The following is a 14,391-nucleotide window of genomic DNA, read 5'->3' as shown; positions in this document are numbered from 1 at the left end:
CATTAGCAAAGAAATGGACAATGTCGTTGAATGTGCTATCAAGTGTTCATGACCCAGAGAGTGGTGAACCTGTGGAATTCTCTACCACAGAAGGCAGTTGAGGCCAATTCATTAAATATATTCAAGAAGGAGTTCGATATATTTCTTAAGGTTAAAGGGATCAAGGGGTATGGGGAGAAAGCAGGGACCGGGTACTGAATTTGGATGATCAGCCATGATTGCATTAAATGGTGGAACAAGCTCGAGGGGCCGAATGGCCTACTCCTCCTATCTTCTGTTTCTCTATTCTCCTATTATCCGTCTCTCAGTTTGTGAACCTATTAGAATGTTTTCCTGATATCAATGTTGTTTCTGCAGTGATGTTGAGACTGCACTCGTGTCTGTGCATTTGTTTTGGCCCAATTCCTCGTTAATATACTTTATTCAACAAAGCCTTGGCTCCGTGGTAGCACTCTCACCTGAGTCAGAAGGTTGTGGGTTCAAGTCCCAATCCAGAGGTTTGAGCACAGAATTTTCAGTGCCGCGCTGAGGGAGTGCTGCACTGTCGGAGGGTGCCGTCTTCCGGATGAGACGTTAAACCAAGGCCCCGTCTGACCTCCCGGATGGACGTAAAAGATCACACGGCAATATTTCGATGATGATCAGGGGAGTTCTCCCCAATGTAACAAAGGTAGGTGCCATTCCCATCGACTCCAGTACCGAAAGGGCAAGTTAAATGGCAACTTGGGAGGAAACTACCCAAAGCAGTTTGTTAGGGGAGTGCTGCAGGATGGGGCTCAGTAGAGATACTTGCTTTCAACAATGGCAGTTTAAAAATAAATAGATTAAGCTGCCAGGTGTCTGGCCTCATCTGGAACCCCATCTCGATAATGTTTCTAAGCCTTGGGTGCAGGAATATTCTGGTCAGTTGCTCATCTTTCTCTAGCGCCCGGTGTTGTCCTTGGTAAATTAATACCAGTCAAGAGTGTGTAAAGATGTGCACGTTCCCGGTTTGCCGTGGCTCTTCAAAAGTACCTCATTGACTGTGAAGCGCTTTAGAAACATCCTGAGGTCGTGGGGGAAATCTCGTGATTCGAATAACCGTAAGCACCATGTGTTGACTATTTAATCATTTGCCGCAATCTTTATGTTCCTGTCCTCTGTCTTTAGGCTCCAGCTGCTTTTGGTCTGGTTTCTTTCCTCATGCACGCAGGGCTTGAAAGGAATCGAATCAGGAAACACCTACTGGTGTTTGCCTTGGCAGCACCGCTACTCTCCATGGTCACTTACCTAGGCCTGAGTCAGGTATGTAACATTAAATAATTACTGGTATTTATGCAGCACCTTGCCACATTAAAACCCCTCTAGCACTGCGCTAAGAAATTACAGTGCAACGACTGTTGTGTCGGCAGCATGCTGCAAACAACAATGAGGTGAATGATCAGTTGATATCTTTTTTTTATCATTTGAGAAGATATTGGTCAGGGCACCAGGAGCACTCCTTGCTCCTCTTCGAATAGTGCCATAGGATCTTTAACATCCACCTGAACAGACAGGCAGGGCCTCTGCTTAACCTCTCATCCAAGAGTGGGCCATCTCTCACTCCCTCTGTACTGCACTGGAGATTTTGGCCCAGATTACGAGGTCAGACTTTGGTCTGATGCTGGGACATGTGAACCCGTGACTTCTGACCTCGAGTTGGGAATGCTGACAAGTGAGCAAAGCCAACGTATGTGGTAGTTGGCACAGTTTCGGGCACTAGTTACTTGAAACCATTATCGTTGCATCATTCCATAAAGCAATAGCAGAGCAGGTAATGTAATTGAAGGAAGGGAGAGTTTCCACATCAGGCCATGCAATTCAAACATCAAACCATTACTGTACAAAAAAATGATAAAACATGATGATGTTTGTGTGTTTTCAGTTTTTGAAATGGTGAGTCCTCCTGATGTAACCGGAGAGCACTGACCTTGAGGGCTTACTGACCTGATGGTGCAAGGGAGCGAAGTCAATATAATTTAATATTTTCACGAGCGCTGGGAGCTTTGGCTGTGTCTGCTAATTCAGTCCCCTAGTAGCATTGTGCTCGGCAACGCCTTGAAGCTATTCCCCTACAATCCGTACTCCAATTCTGCCCTCCTTAACTCTTGCTGGGTACAGCTTCATGGGCTCCACAGACTGGAAGGACTCTTCAACCACAGGGCCACCACAGCCAAGCCCAATCCTGCCCTCACCTAATGGCTATACATATACTTTCCAGCCGGGATACAAGAGAAAGCACCTTGTGCCCCACCTCAGGAAATTTCTAACCACTTTATACCCAATGGATTACTTTTTGAAGTGCACTCACTGTTCTAGCATAGGCAAACATGGCAGCCAATTTCCACACACACCCAGTGAATGACCAGTTAATCTGTTTATTTGGTGCTAATGGTTGAGGGAGGGACGTTGACCAGAGCACCAGGAGAACTCCCGTGCTTTGCTGTGAATTATGCCATTGGATCTCTTACGCCCACCTGATTATGTAAACGGGGCCTCAGTTTAACGTCTCATCCGAATGATGACATCTCCAACAGTGCAGCACTCCCTCAGTACTGCACTGAAGTGAGGTTAGATTATGTGCTCAAGTGAAAATGTCAGGAACTGAGCCTAGCTGACTTCATTCTGGATGGAGTCACTAGATGGCGATCCACGCTGATTATTTTCTCTCATTTATAGGATTAGGAGACCACCATTCAGCCCCTTGAGCCTGTTCTGCCATTTAGTCAGATCATGGCTGATCTGTATCTTAACTCGATTTACCCGCCTTGGTTCCACATCCCTCAATACCCTCACCCAACAAAATCCGAGTTTTGAAATTGTCAATTGACCTCCAGCCTCAACAGCTTTTTGAGGGAGAGTTCCAGATTTCCACTACCCTTTGTGTGAAGACGTACTTCCTGACATCAACCCTGAATGGCCTAGCTCTAATTTTAAGGTTATGCCCCCTTGTTCTGGACACACTCACCAGAGGAAATAGTTTAATCATTTAATCATCTTAAAAACTTCAATTAGATCATCACTTAATCTTGTATGTTCAAGGGAATACAAGCCTAGTCTGTGCAACCTGTCTTCATAATTTAACCCTTTTAGTCCCGGTATCATTCTGGTGAATCTGCACTACACCCCCTGCAAGGCCAGTATATCCTTCCTGAGGTGTGGTTCCCAGAACTGAACACAGTACTCCAGTTGGGGTCTAACCAGAGCTCTCTATAACTGGAACATAACTTTCACCCCTTTGTATTCCAGCCCTCAAGATGAAACCTAGAAGATAGGAGCAGGAGGAGGCCATTCGGCCCCTCGAGCCTGCTCCGCCATTCAATGCGATCATGGCTGATCATCCAAATTCAGTACCCTGTCCCTGCTTTCTCCCCATACCCCTTGATCCCTTTAGCCTTAAGAAATATATCTTAACTCTTTCTTGAATATATTTAATGAATTGGCCTCTACTGCCTTCTGTGGTAGAGAATTCCACAGGTTCACCACTCTCTGGGTGAAGAAATTCCTCCTCATTTCTGTCCTAAATGGCCTACCCCTTATCCTTAGACTGTGACCCCTGGTTCTGGACTCCCTGACCATCGGGAAAATCCTTCCTGCATCTAGTCTGTCCAGTCCTGTCAGAATTTTATAAGTTTCAATGAGATCCCCTCTCATTCTTCTAAACTCCAGCAAGTACAAGCCCAGTCAACCCAATCTCTCCTCATACGTCAGTCCTGCCATCCCAGGTATCAGCCTGGTGAATCTTCGCTGAACTACTTCCATGGCAAGAACATCCTTCCTCAGATAAGGCGACCAAAACTACACACAATACTCAAGATGTCTCACCAAGGCCCTGCACAACTGCAGCAAGACATCCTTGTTCCTGTACTCAAACCCTCTCGCTATGAAGGCCAACATACCATTTGCCTTCTTAACCGCCTGCTGCACCTGCATGCTTACCTTCAGCGACTGGTGCACAAGGACACCCAGGTCTCGTTGCACTTCCCCTTCTCCCAATCTATTGCCATTCAGATAATCTGCCTTCCTGTTTTTGCCACCAAAGTGGATAACCTCACATTTATCCACGTTATATTGTATCTGCCATGCTTCTGCCCAATCACCCAACCTGTCCAAATCATCCTGGAGTTTCTCGGCATCCTCCTCACAGCACACACGTCCACCCAGCTTTGTGTCGTCTGCAAATTTAGAGATATTACATCTAGTTCCCTTGTCTAGATCATTGGGGTCCAAGGACCGATCCCTGCGGTACCCCACTAGTCATTGCCTACCACTCGGAAAAAGACCCGTTTATTCCAACTCTTTGCTTTCTGTCTGCCAACCAGTTCTCTATCCAAGTCAATACCTTGCCCCCAATCCCATGTGCATTAACTTTACACACTAATCTCTTATGTGGGACCTTATCGAAAGCCTTCTGAAAGTCCAAATACTTCACATCCACTGGTTTTCCCTTACCTATTACCAGTTACATCCTCAAAAAATTCCAGTAGATTAGTCAAGCACGATTTACCTTTTGTAAATCCATGTTGACTTTGTCCGATCCTGTCATTGTTTTCCAAGTGCTCTGCTATTACATCTTTTATAATGGACTCTAGCATTTTCCCCACTACCGATGTCAGGCTTACCAGTCTGTAATTCCCCGTTTTCTCTCTACCACCTTTTTTGAATAGTGGGGTAACATTAGCTACCCTCCAATCCATGGGTACTGTTCCAGATTCCATCGAATGTTGGAAGATGATCAACAATGCTTCTTCTATTTCTAGGGTCACTTCCTTAAGTACCCTAGGATGTAGATTGATCAGGCCCTGGGGATTTATCGACCTTCAATCCCATCAATTTCCCTAACACCATTTCCCTACAAATACTGATTTCTTTCAGTTCCTCCCTTTCATCAGACCCTATGTTCCCCGACATCTCTGGGTGATTATTTGTGTCCTCCTTTGTGAAGACAGAACCAAAATATGTATTTAATTGGTCTGCCATTTCTTTGTTCCCCATTATAAATTCCCCTGATTCTGACTGCAAGGGACCTACACTTGACTTCAATCTTTTTCTCTTCACATATCTATGAAAGCTTTTACAGTCAGTTTTTATGTTCCCTGGAAGCTTACTCTCCTATTCTTTTTTCCCCTTCTTAATTAATCCCTTTGTCCTCCTTTGTTGAATCCTAAACTGCTCCCAATCCTCAAGTTTACTGCTTTTTCTGGCCAATTTATATGCCCTCTCCTTGGATCTTATGCTATCCCTAATTTCCCTTGTTAGCCACGGTTGAGTCACCTTTTTTGTTTTATTTTTATGCCAAACTGGGATGAACAAATTCTGTAGTTCATCCATGCGGTCTTTGAATGTTTGCCATTGCCTATCCGCCGTCAACCTTTTGAGTGACATTCCCCAATCAATCCTACCCAACTCGCGCCTCAGACCATCGTAGTTTCCTTTATTTAAATTGAGGACCCTAGTCTCTGAGTCAACTACTTCATTCTCCATCTTAATTAAGAATTCGATCTTATTATGATCGCTCCGACCCAAGGGGCCTCGTACAACAAGATGGCTAATTAATCGTTTCTCGTTGCATAATACCCAGTCTAAGATGGCCTGATCTCTGGTTGGTTCCTCGACATATTGGTCCAGGAAACCATCCCGTAAACACTCCAGGAATTCCTCCTCCACAGTATTGTTACTAATTTGGTTAGCCCAATCTGTACGTAGATTAAAGTCACCCATGATGACTGCTGTGCCCTTATTGCACGCTTCTCTAATTTCCCTTTTAATGCCATCCCCCACCTCCGCATTACTGTTTGGAGGTCTATATACCACTTCCACTAACGTTTTCTGCCCCTTGGTATTTCTCAGTTCTACCCATACAGATTCCACATCATCAGAGCTAATATCCTTCCTTACAATTGTGTTAATCCCTTCAACCAGCAATGCTACCCCACCTCCCTTTCCTTTTTGACTATCTTTCCTGAATATTGAATACCCCTGGATGTTGAGTTCCTAGCCTTGGCCACCCTGGAGCCATGTTTCCGTAATCCCAATCAAATCATATTTGTTTACCTCTATTTGCGCAGCTAATTCATCCACCTTATTACGAATGCTCCTCGCATTAAGACACAAAGCCTTCAGGCTTGTTTTTTTAACGCTCTTAGACCTATTAGAATTATTATTTACTGTGGCCATGTTTGATTTAAACCGTTGATTTCTCTGACTGCCACTTTTGTTTTTCTCCTTCCTATCTTTTGCTTTTATCCTTGTTTCCCTTTCCTCTCCCCCTGCTCAGGTTCCCAACCCCCTGCCATTTTAGTTTAAACTCTCCCCCAGAGCACTAGCAAACACTTCCCCTAGGACATTGGTCCCGGCCCTGCCCAGCTGCAAACTGTCTGGTTTGAACTGGTCCCACTTCCCCTAGAACCGGTTCCAATGTCCCAGGAATTTGAATCTCTCCCTCTCGCACCATTCCTCTAGCCACGTCTTCATCTGAAATATCCTTCTATTTCTACTCTGACTAGCATGTGGCACTGGTAGCAATCCTGAGATTGCTACCTTTTGAGGTCCTATTTTTTAATTTACCTCCTAACTCCCTATATTCAGCTTTTAGGACCTCATCCTGTTTTTTACCTATATCGTTGGTACCTATATGCACCACGACAACTGGCTGTTCACCCTCCCCTTCCAAAATGTTTTGCAGCTGCTCTGAGACATCCTTGACCCTTGCACCAGGGAGGCAACACACCATCCTGGAGTCTTGTTTGCGGCTGCAGAAATGCCTATCTATTCCCCTTACAATAGAATCCCCTATTACTATAGCCCTACCCCTCTTTCCTCCCGTCCTGTGCAGCAGAGCCACCCCTGGTGCCAGGAAGTTGGCTGCTGCTGCCTTCCTCTGATAAGCCTTCCCCGCCCCCAACAGTACTCAAAGCGGTGTATCTGTTTGAGAGGGGAATGTCCACAGGGGACCCCTGCACTACCTGCCTGCGCCTAGTACTCTGTCTGTTGGTCACCCCTTCCCTTTCTGCCTGTCCAACCTTTGCCTGCGGTGTGACCAACTGCTTAAACGAGATATCCACGACTTCCTCAGCATCGCGAATGGTCCCGTATGTATCCAATCGCAGCTCCAGCGCCACAATGCGGTCTGCCAGTAGCTGCAGCTGGACACACTTCCTGCACACACAGTTGTCAGGGACACAGGAAGTGTCCCTGAGTTCCCACATAGTGCAGGAGGAGCATACCACGGGGCCGGGCTCTCCTGCCATGACTTGCCCTTTAATTAATTGAAATTAAATTAAATCAAATCAATCCCACCAATTACACTACAGTTAAATGGTTTATTTAAGGGCCCTGGTTTACCAACAGCCCCCGCTACACCACGGAGAGCTTAAAAACTATAAACCACAGAGTTAAAGTTTAAAAGATTACTGATCAAGATAAAAAATCACGGGATTGGGGGTAATATACAGGCATGGGTGGAAGATTGGCTATCTAACAGAAAACAAAGAGTTGGGATAAATGGTTCGTTCTCGGGCTGGCAATCAGTAACTAGTGGTGTTCCGCAGGGGTCAGTGCTGGGACCCCAACTCTTTACAATCTATATTAACGATTTGGAGGAAGGGACCGAGTGCAACATATACAAGTTTGCCGACGATACAAAGATGGGAGGGAAAGCAGTGAGTGAGGAGGACATAAAAACCTGCAAAAGGACATAGGCAGGCTAAGTGAGTGGGCAGAGATTTGGCAGATGGAATATAATATTGGAAAGTGTGAGGTTATGCAGTTTGGCAGAAAAAATCAAAGAGCAAGTTATTATCTAAATGGAGAGAAACTGCGAAGTGCTACAGTACAAAGGGATCTGGGGGTCCTGGTGCATGAAACCCAAAAAGTTAGTATGCAGGTGATCAGGAAGGTCAATGGAATCTTGGCTTTTATTGCAAGGGGGATGGAGTATAAAAACAAGGAAGTCTTGCTGCAGTTATACAGGGTATTGGTGAGGCCACACCTGGAATACTGCGTGCAGTTTTGGTTTCCATATTTAAGAAAAGATATACTTGCTCTCGAGGCGGTTCAGAGAAGGTTCACTCAGTTGATTCTGGAGATGAGGGGGTTGACATATGAGGAAAGGTTGAGTAGGTTGGGCCTCTACTCATTGGAGTTCAGAAGAATGAGAGGCGATCTTATCGAAACATAAGATTGTGAGGGGGCTTGATCGGGTGGATGCGGTGAGGATGTTTCCACTGATGGGTGAGACTGGAACTAGGGGGCATAATCTTAGAATAAGGGGCTGCCCTTTCAAAACTGAGATGAGGAGAAACTTCTTCACTCGGTAGTAAATCTATGGAATTTGCTACCCCAGAGAGCTGTGGAAACTGCAACATTAAATACATTTAAAATGGAGATAGACAGTTTCCTAGCAGATAAGGGAATTAGGGGTTACGGGGAGAGGGCAGGGAAGTGGACGTGAGTCTAGATTCGTATTAGCCATGATCCTATTGAATGGCGGAGTAGGCCTACTCCTGCTCCTACTTATAAAAAGAGAGAAATACTCACCAACCAATCACTTACCTGCTTTCTGGTGACGTCACACTTCGATTACTTTTGACGTCTTTCCCTCCCTCTGAGTTCTGAGATTGGAGATTAGTACGCCCTGAGGCCTACCTGGTCTCTGGCGCCTCTTTTAAACTCGCCGCTCCGCCGAGTCTCCCGCAGGTCCGCTCTCGCCGCTCTGAAGGCCAACATTCCATTAGCCTATTTAATTATTTTTTGTAACACTAGCTTTTAGTGATTGAACTGTTTGAAAATGAAAATGGTAAATCCAAAAGGCACCTCAATTTAATTTTAAATAACAACAGAAAATGCTGGAAATACTCAGGTCAGGCAGCATCGAGGAGAGAGAAACAGAGTTAACGTTTCAGGTCGAGGACCCTTTGTCAGAACAATTTAATTTTAGTTCTCTAAACTGTTATTTTTAAAGTGCCCTGATATTAAGACTTTTATTTTATTTTTTTTAAAATAAGAGTATTCTAATGGTGAGATTCACACTTCCTCAGTGTGGATGAATCCCCAGGGCTTTCAGACAGGTTATCGATGTTAGAAAACCCAACAGGAAATGGCTGCTTTTGTCCCCTCTTATTTTTATACTTTTGACACTTTGAAGTGTGCGATGGATGAAAGCTAGACAAAAACAATTTTTTATATAACCAATGTATTTGTAGGAAATTCTGCTTTCTGCTATCTTAAAATACCTGGGCTAAGGTCTTTGCTAAAATAGCAGAGAAAGGAGTTTCATTCATTGCTATTATTGCACAGCACAATTTCAACCCGATAGAATTCTTTAAATCAGCGAGCAGGGTTTGAATAACCCGGATAATAGTTTGCAGCTGGATTTGACCCTGTGCAGTTATGTGATCTGATAGGAAATGCTAACATAGCCAGCAGTAAGAGACACCATTGAACATTAAAGCAGGTTAATTGGTCATTTATCTCATTGCTGTTTGTGGGAGCTTGCTGTGTGCAAATTGGCTGCTGCGTTTCCGACAGTACTTCATTGGCTGTAAAGTGCTCTGGGATGTCCTGAGATCGTGAAAGGCGCTATCGAATTGCAAGTTCTTTCTTTCAGTGTCAGCAGCAATATGCTTTTGTTTCCCACTTCCAAGTGAGATTGCTGATTTAATTACATTAAGTAAGAGGCAGTTTTACACTTGGAAACTGGATTGAGATTGTCCCTCTCCATTCACATGAGAGAGTGGTCTGCTATTTCATTCCATCAGTGTGGGCTAAATTTGAACAACTAATTTTAAAAATAAAATCTCACTTTTGACTGGCTTAATACTTGATATGGTTTTGAGAATTGAAGACTATATTGCACTCCCAGGAGAGTAGCTGCTGAATCATTGTTGTGTGTTTTCTTCTCTTCCATATCTTGTCTTCTGATTGTAGAGCAGTAAAGAAGCGCTTTCAGAAGTGAATGCCACTGGAATCGCCATGCTGTTCTCGGCAGGAACTTTCCTGTACGTAGCCACCGTGCACGTGCTCCCGGAGGTGGGAGGCACTGGCCACAGTCACAAGGCCGAGTCTGGTGGGAAGGGACTCAGTCGACTTGAGGTTTGCACCCTCGTCCTGGGCTGCTTGATTCCATTGATCCTCTCGGTGGGTCACCAGCATTAACCAGCAACGGAGCAAGCAGGAGTGCGGATAATAAGGGTCTGCCAGAGGTCTCGTAGCGGCAGAACGGGATCGTTGCGGGTTGGGCTTTCCCGTGAAATTCCGAATGTAATGGGATTGAAAATATAAATTAAATTTGGGCCAGGTTGTAAATAGGAAGTTGGGAAGAATTCTAGCAGCATAGCCATTTTAAAAAGGTAACTGAGTTTTGTCTTTTGCATCGACAAAACCAGAATTCTCCCCTTTTCCCCCTTGTTCCAACCAAACTTTAACCAAGCAGTGTCTCGGTACAAAAGACGCAATTCAGCCACTTAATAAATTAACAAAGAACTTGGGGTGTGTTAGAGATAATCCGGGGCATTAATCGAGCCAAGGGAATTAACACTGGGTTCGTTACGCAGTATGTGAAATATAATTTTTACTGGATTTTATTCATGTGTACAGTCTCTTCACATTCAGCTACAGTCTTAAAGAGTTTGTTAGCCCGTGAGTTTGGTGCCTGCCCATTCAGTGTCTGTGTGTTTAATTGATAGGATTTTGACAGGTTCATGTATTTGGGGAGGGATTTTTTGTTTAAAAGTGCTTTGTTAATGTACATGGGGAAAGGAAATTAAAAGAAACCGTCTGAATCTTCGGTTTTAATGGTTAAACATATCAGTCGGTGGGGGGAAGAGAAGGTAAGGGTGGGGGGAGAGGAGGGTAAAAGTGGGGGTTGGAGGGTTAACGCCTGGGTGCGGGAGGGGTGTGGGGTGGGTAACACCGGGGGGGGGTAATGGTGGGGTGCGAGGGAGGAGGATCACACCAGGGGGATTGGGGGAGGAGGAGGTAACGGTCGGGAAAGGTTTCCGAGATCCATGGAAATAAAAGTGTGAAGAATGAAATGCCGTTGGTGTGACTGTGCTGACTTTTGAATATTCATTGTTCTGAACCGTGTTCTATTGCTTCGGTTGTTTTATGTAAACTGAAATCATTCCATGGATGACTGCCTTACTTTTCCAACTCTTTGTGCACAATTAACAGATCTTGCAGTTTTTTTTTGTTTTTAAGATAAATATCTATAAATAAATTTTTAATAAGTGGCCATTCTTTTAGTTTTATCTAACTTTTCTTTCATCCCATCTCTTGCATCATGTAAACATTTGGACAAGAAAATGTGGTTGCAGAGCTGATAAAATTATACATGCATCCTTTATCAATAGAAGGGGTTTATATCCCCGATCCCTTTTAGAATCTTCGAATCTCACAGCCCAGAGGGAGGCCATTTGGCCCATCGTGCCTGTGAAAGGCATCTTTGAAAGAGCTATCCAATTAGTCCCACTCCCCCCTGCTCTTTCCCCATAGCCTTGCAATTTTCTTCAAGTATTTATCCAATTCCCTTTTGAAAGTTACTATTGAATCTGCTTGCACTGCCCTTTCCGGCAGTGAATTCCAAATCATCATAACTTGCTAACCCCCCACCTGCTGCCTCCAAATACTCCTCTGTTCACACTTTACATAAAGTATTGAAGAGCTGGCTTCATCTGCAGTTGTCCCTTCAACAGTAGCCAAATGCCCCATCGACTAGGACATTATTTCTGCCCGGCTTCCTTATCCGAATGCATACATGCCAATCTATACACCTAGCAAAAGGCAACCAATGGTGCTTTAAAAAGCCAGTGACCGCCCCAACGACCCTGAAATGTGGAAACAAGAATTTACACAGACTTTGTAACTTAAAACAATAGGTGTGCATGATATTCCTTCACTTGTTTTGGAAAGGACACAAAACATAGGTACATAAAAGCCTATAGGGGAAATCCAAATGCTGGTGGTGCATTTCTGGGGGCATGGGGTGATTGCTGGGCATGCTGCCTTGGAAAGTCTTGAATTTTTAAACTAAAAATTATGTATTCTGGTTAATTTTAAGCACTTTTATACTGCACAATTGGTATTTTTTTACCTTTTTGTTAGAGCATAAGAAGTAGGAGTAGGCCACACAGCACCTCGAGCCTGCTCTGCTATTCAGTAAGATCGTGCTGATCTACATCAACACTTTCCCGCTCTATCCCCATAGCCCTTGATTCCCTTAGTGTCCAAAAATCTATTGATCTCAGTCTTGAATATACTCATCGACTGAGCATCCACATCCCCCTGGGGTACAGAATTCCACAGATTCACAGCCCACTAACTGAAGAAATTTCTCCTCATCTCAGTCCTAGATGGCCGATCCCTTATCCTGAGGCTTTGACCCCTAGTTCTAGACACTCCAGGTAGGGGAAACAGCCTCTCAGCATCTACCCTGTTAAACCTTTTAAGAATTTTGTACATTTCAATGAGATCACACCTCATTCTTCTAAACTCCAGAAGTATATCCTTAGGATTAAATATCTAAGTGATGTCTGTATTTCAGTACACCAACCAGACATTCACTTACCCCAAAGGTTACCCCACAGTCGCACTTCCACATCCAATCCCCATCCAACTCCCCACCCTTTTACACACAAGACTGTACCCCATCCAACTCCCCAGTCTCTCTCACACACATACACACACATTGTACCCCATCCAACTCTCCCTCCTTTCACACAGACATTGTACCTCATCCAACTCCCCACCCCCTCTCTCATTCAATGTACCCCATCCAACTCACCATCCTTTCACATAAGAACATAAGAAATGTGAAGGAATCCGTCTAGTGAACCTTCGTTGCACTCCCTCTAAGGCAAGTATATCCTTCCTTGAGTAAGGAGACCAAGTCTGTACACAATACTCCCAAGTGTGGTCTCACCAAGGCCCTATATAATTGCTGTAAGACGACTACTCTTGTACTCCAATTCCTTTGTAATAAAGGCTAACATACCATTTGCTTTCCTAATTGCTTGCTGTACTTGCATGTTAACTTTGTGATTTGTGTACAAGGACACCCAGGTTCCTCTGAACACCAACATTTTGCAATTCTTTCACTTTTATTAAAAAAAAAGTTATTTTATTTTTCCTACCAAAGTGGGTAACTTCACACTTCCCCACATTATATTCCATCTGCCACCACCTTGTCCACTCACTTAACCTGCCGATATCTCTTTGCGTCCTCACAGCTTATTTTCCCACCTAGCTTTGTATCGTCAGCAAACTTGGATACATTACACTCGGTCCCTTTATCTAAGTCATTAATCTAGATTGTGAATAGCTGAGGCCCAGCACTGATCCTTGCGGTACCCCACTAGTTACAGCCTGCCAATCTGAAAATGACCCGTTTATTCCTACTCTCTTTTTCTGTCCATTAATCAATTTTCAATCCATGCTAATATATTACCCCCAATCCCAGGAGCCCTAATTTTGTGTAATAACCTTTTATGTGGAACCTTATCGAATGCTTTTTGCAAATCCAAATACATTACATCCACTGATTTCCCCCTTCTCTGCCATGCTAGTTAAACCTCAAAAAAACTCAACAGATTTGTCAAACACGATTTCCCTTTCGTAAATCTGTGTTGACTCTGCCCAATCATATGATTTTCTAAGTGCCCTGTTACCATGTCCTTAATAATAGATTCACACTGGCACTCTACCCCATCCAACTACTCACCCTTTCACACAGACACTCTCTCCAAAATTTGCAGTTCATGTCCTCTCCATCTCTTAGCAGTTTAAAAAGAGCGGGCCAGAGAGCCAGAGCGGAGAACAGTTTAGAAAGAGCGAGAGCCGGAGCGGAGAGCAGTTTAAAAAGAGCGAGAGCCGGAGCGGAGAGCAGTTTAGAAAGAACGAGAGCCGGAGCGGCGATGCGGTAGCAGTTAAAGCAACCCCGTGGCAGAGTAACATCTGCAGCAGATCCAGAGGAAATTGAGCTGAGTATTTAATCTATATACACTTTTTAACCCAACTATAAATAAAAAGTTATAGATATTCAGAATTATTAATAACTAATATAAACTTAGTTTAAGAGCTGGCAGTGAATCCAACGAAGGGGGAAATCTGAAAAAGTGACGTCATGGGGAGCACGGAGGAGGAGCTCTGAGGGTGTGTAAAAAGCAAGTAATTAATTTTTTAACTAAAGCTGTCTACCTAATTTTAATTAAATCAATAAAACAAGGTTAGTTCGTGATGGCAATGCAGGAAGTGTCTCACAAATGCAGCGTGTGGGAGTTTGTGGAGAACATCGCGAGCCTGGACAACCATGACTGCAGTAAGTGCCTGCATCTCGCGGAACTTCAGCTCAGAGTTGTTGAGCTGGAGTCAGAGGTG

At 44.2% G+C, this 14,391-nt stretch overlaps 1 protein-coding gene across 1 annotated transcript in view; it reads left to right on the top strand.

Annotated features, from left to right (window-relative positions):
* The window catches only part of slc39a9 (solute carrier family 39 member 9), a 58,892-nt gene extending 48,040 nt beyond the window's left edge, over nucleotides 1-10,852 (top strand). The window contains exons 6-7 of the mRNA XM_086003760.1: nucleotides 1,150-1,284; nucleotides 9,946-10,852. Of these exons, the coding sequence (XP_085859886.1) occupies nucleotides 1,150-1,284; nucleotides 9,946-10,173 (363 nt within the window). The 3' untranslated portion in view covers nucleotides 10,174-10,852. The remainder of the gene's footprint in view (nucleotides 1-1,149; nucleotides 1,285-9,945) is intronic.
* Nucleotides 10,853-14,391: the final 3,539 nt, after the last annotated feature.

This window comes from Somniosus microcephalus, chromosome 12 (assembly GCF_052327205.1).
Source record: "Somniosus microcephalus isolate GS21.2 chromosome 12, FLI_Smic_1.0, whole genome shotgun sequence".
In the NCBI taxonomy this organism is placed as follows: domain Eukaryota; kingdom Metazoa; phylum Chordata; class Chondrichthyes; order Squaliformes; family Somniosidae; genus Somniosus; species Somniosus microcephalus.
Note: the sequence above shows the minus strand (reverse complement) of the source record. Positions and strands in the feature narration are given on the sequence as shown.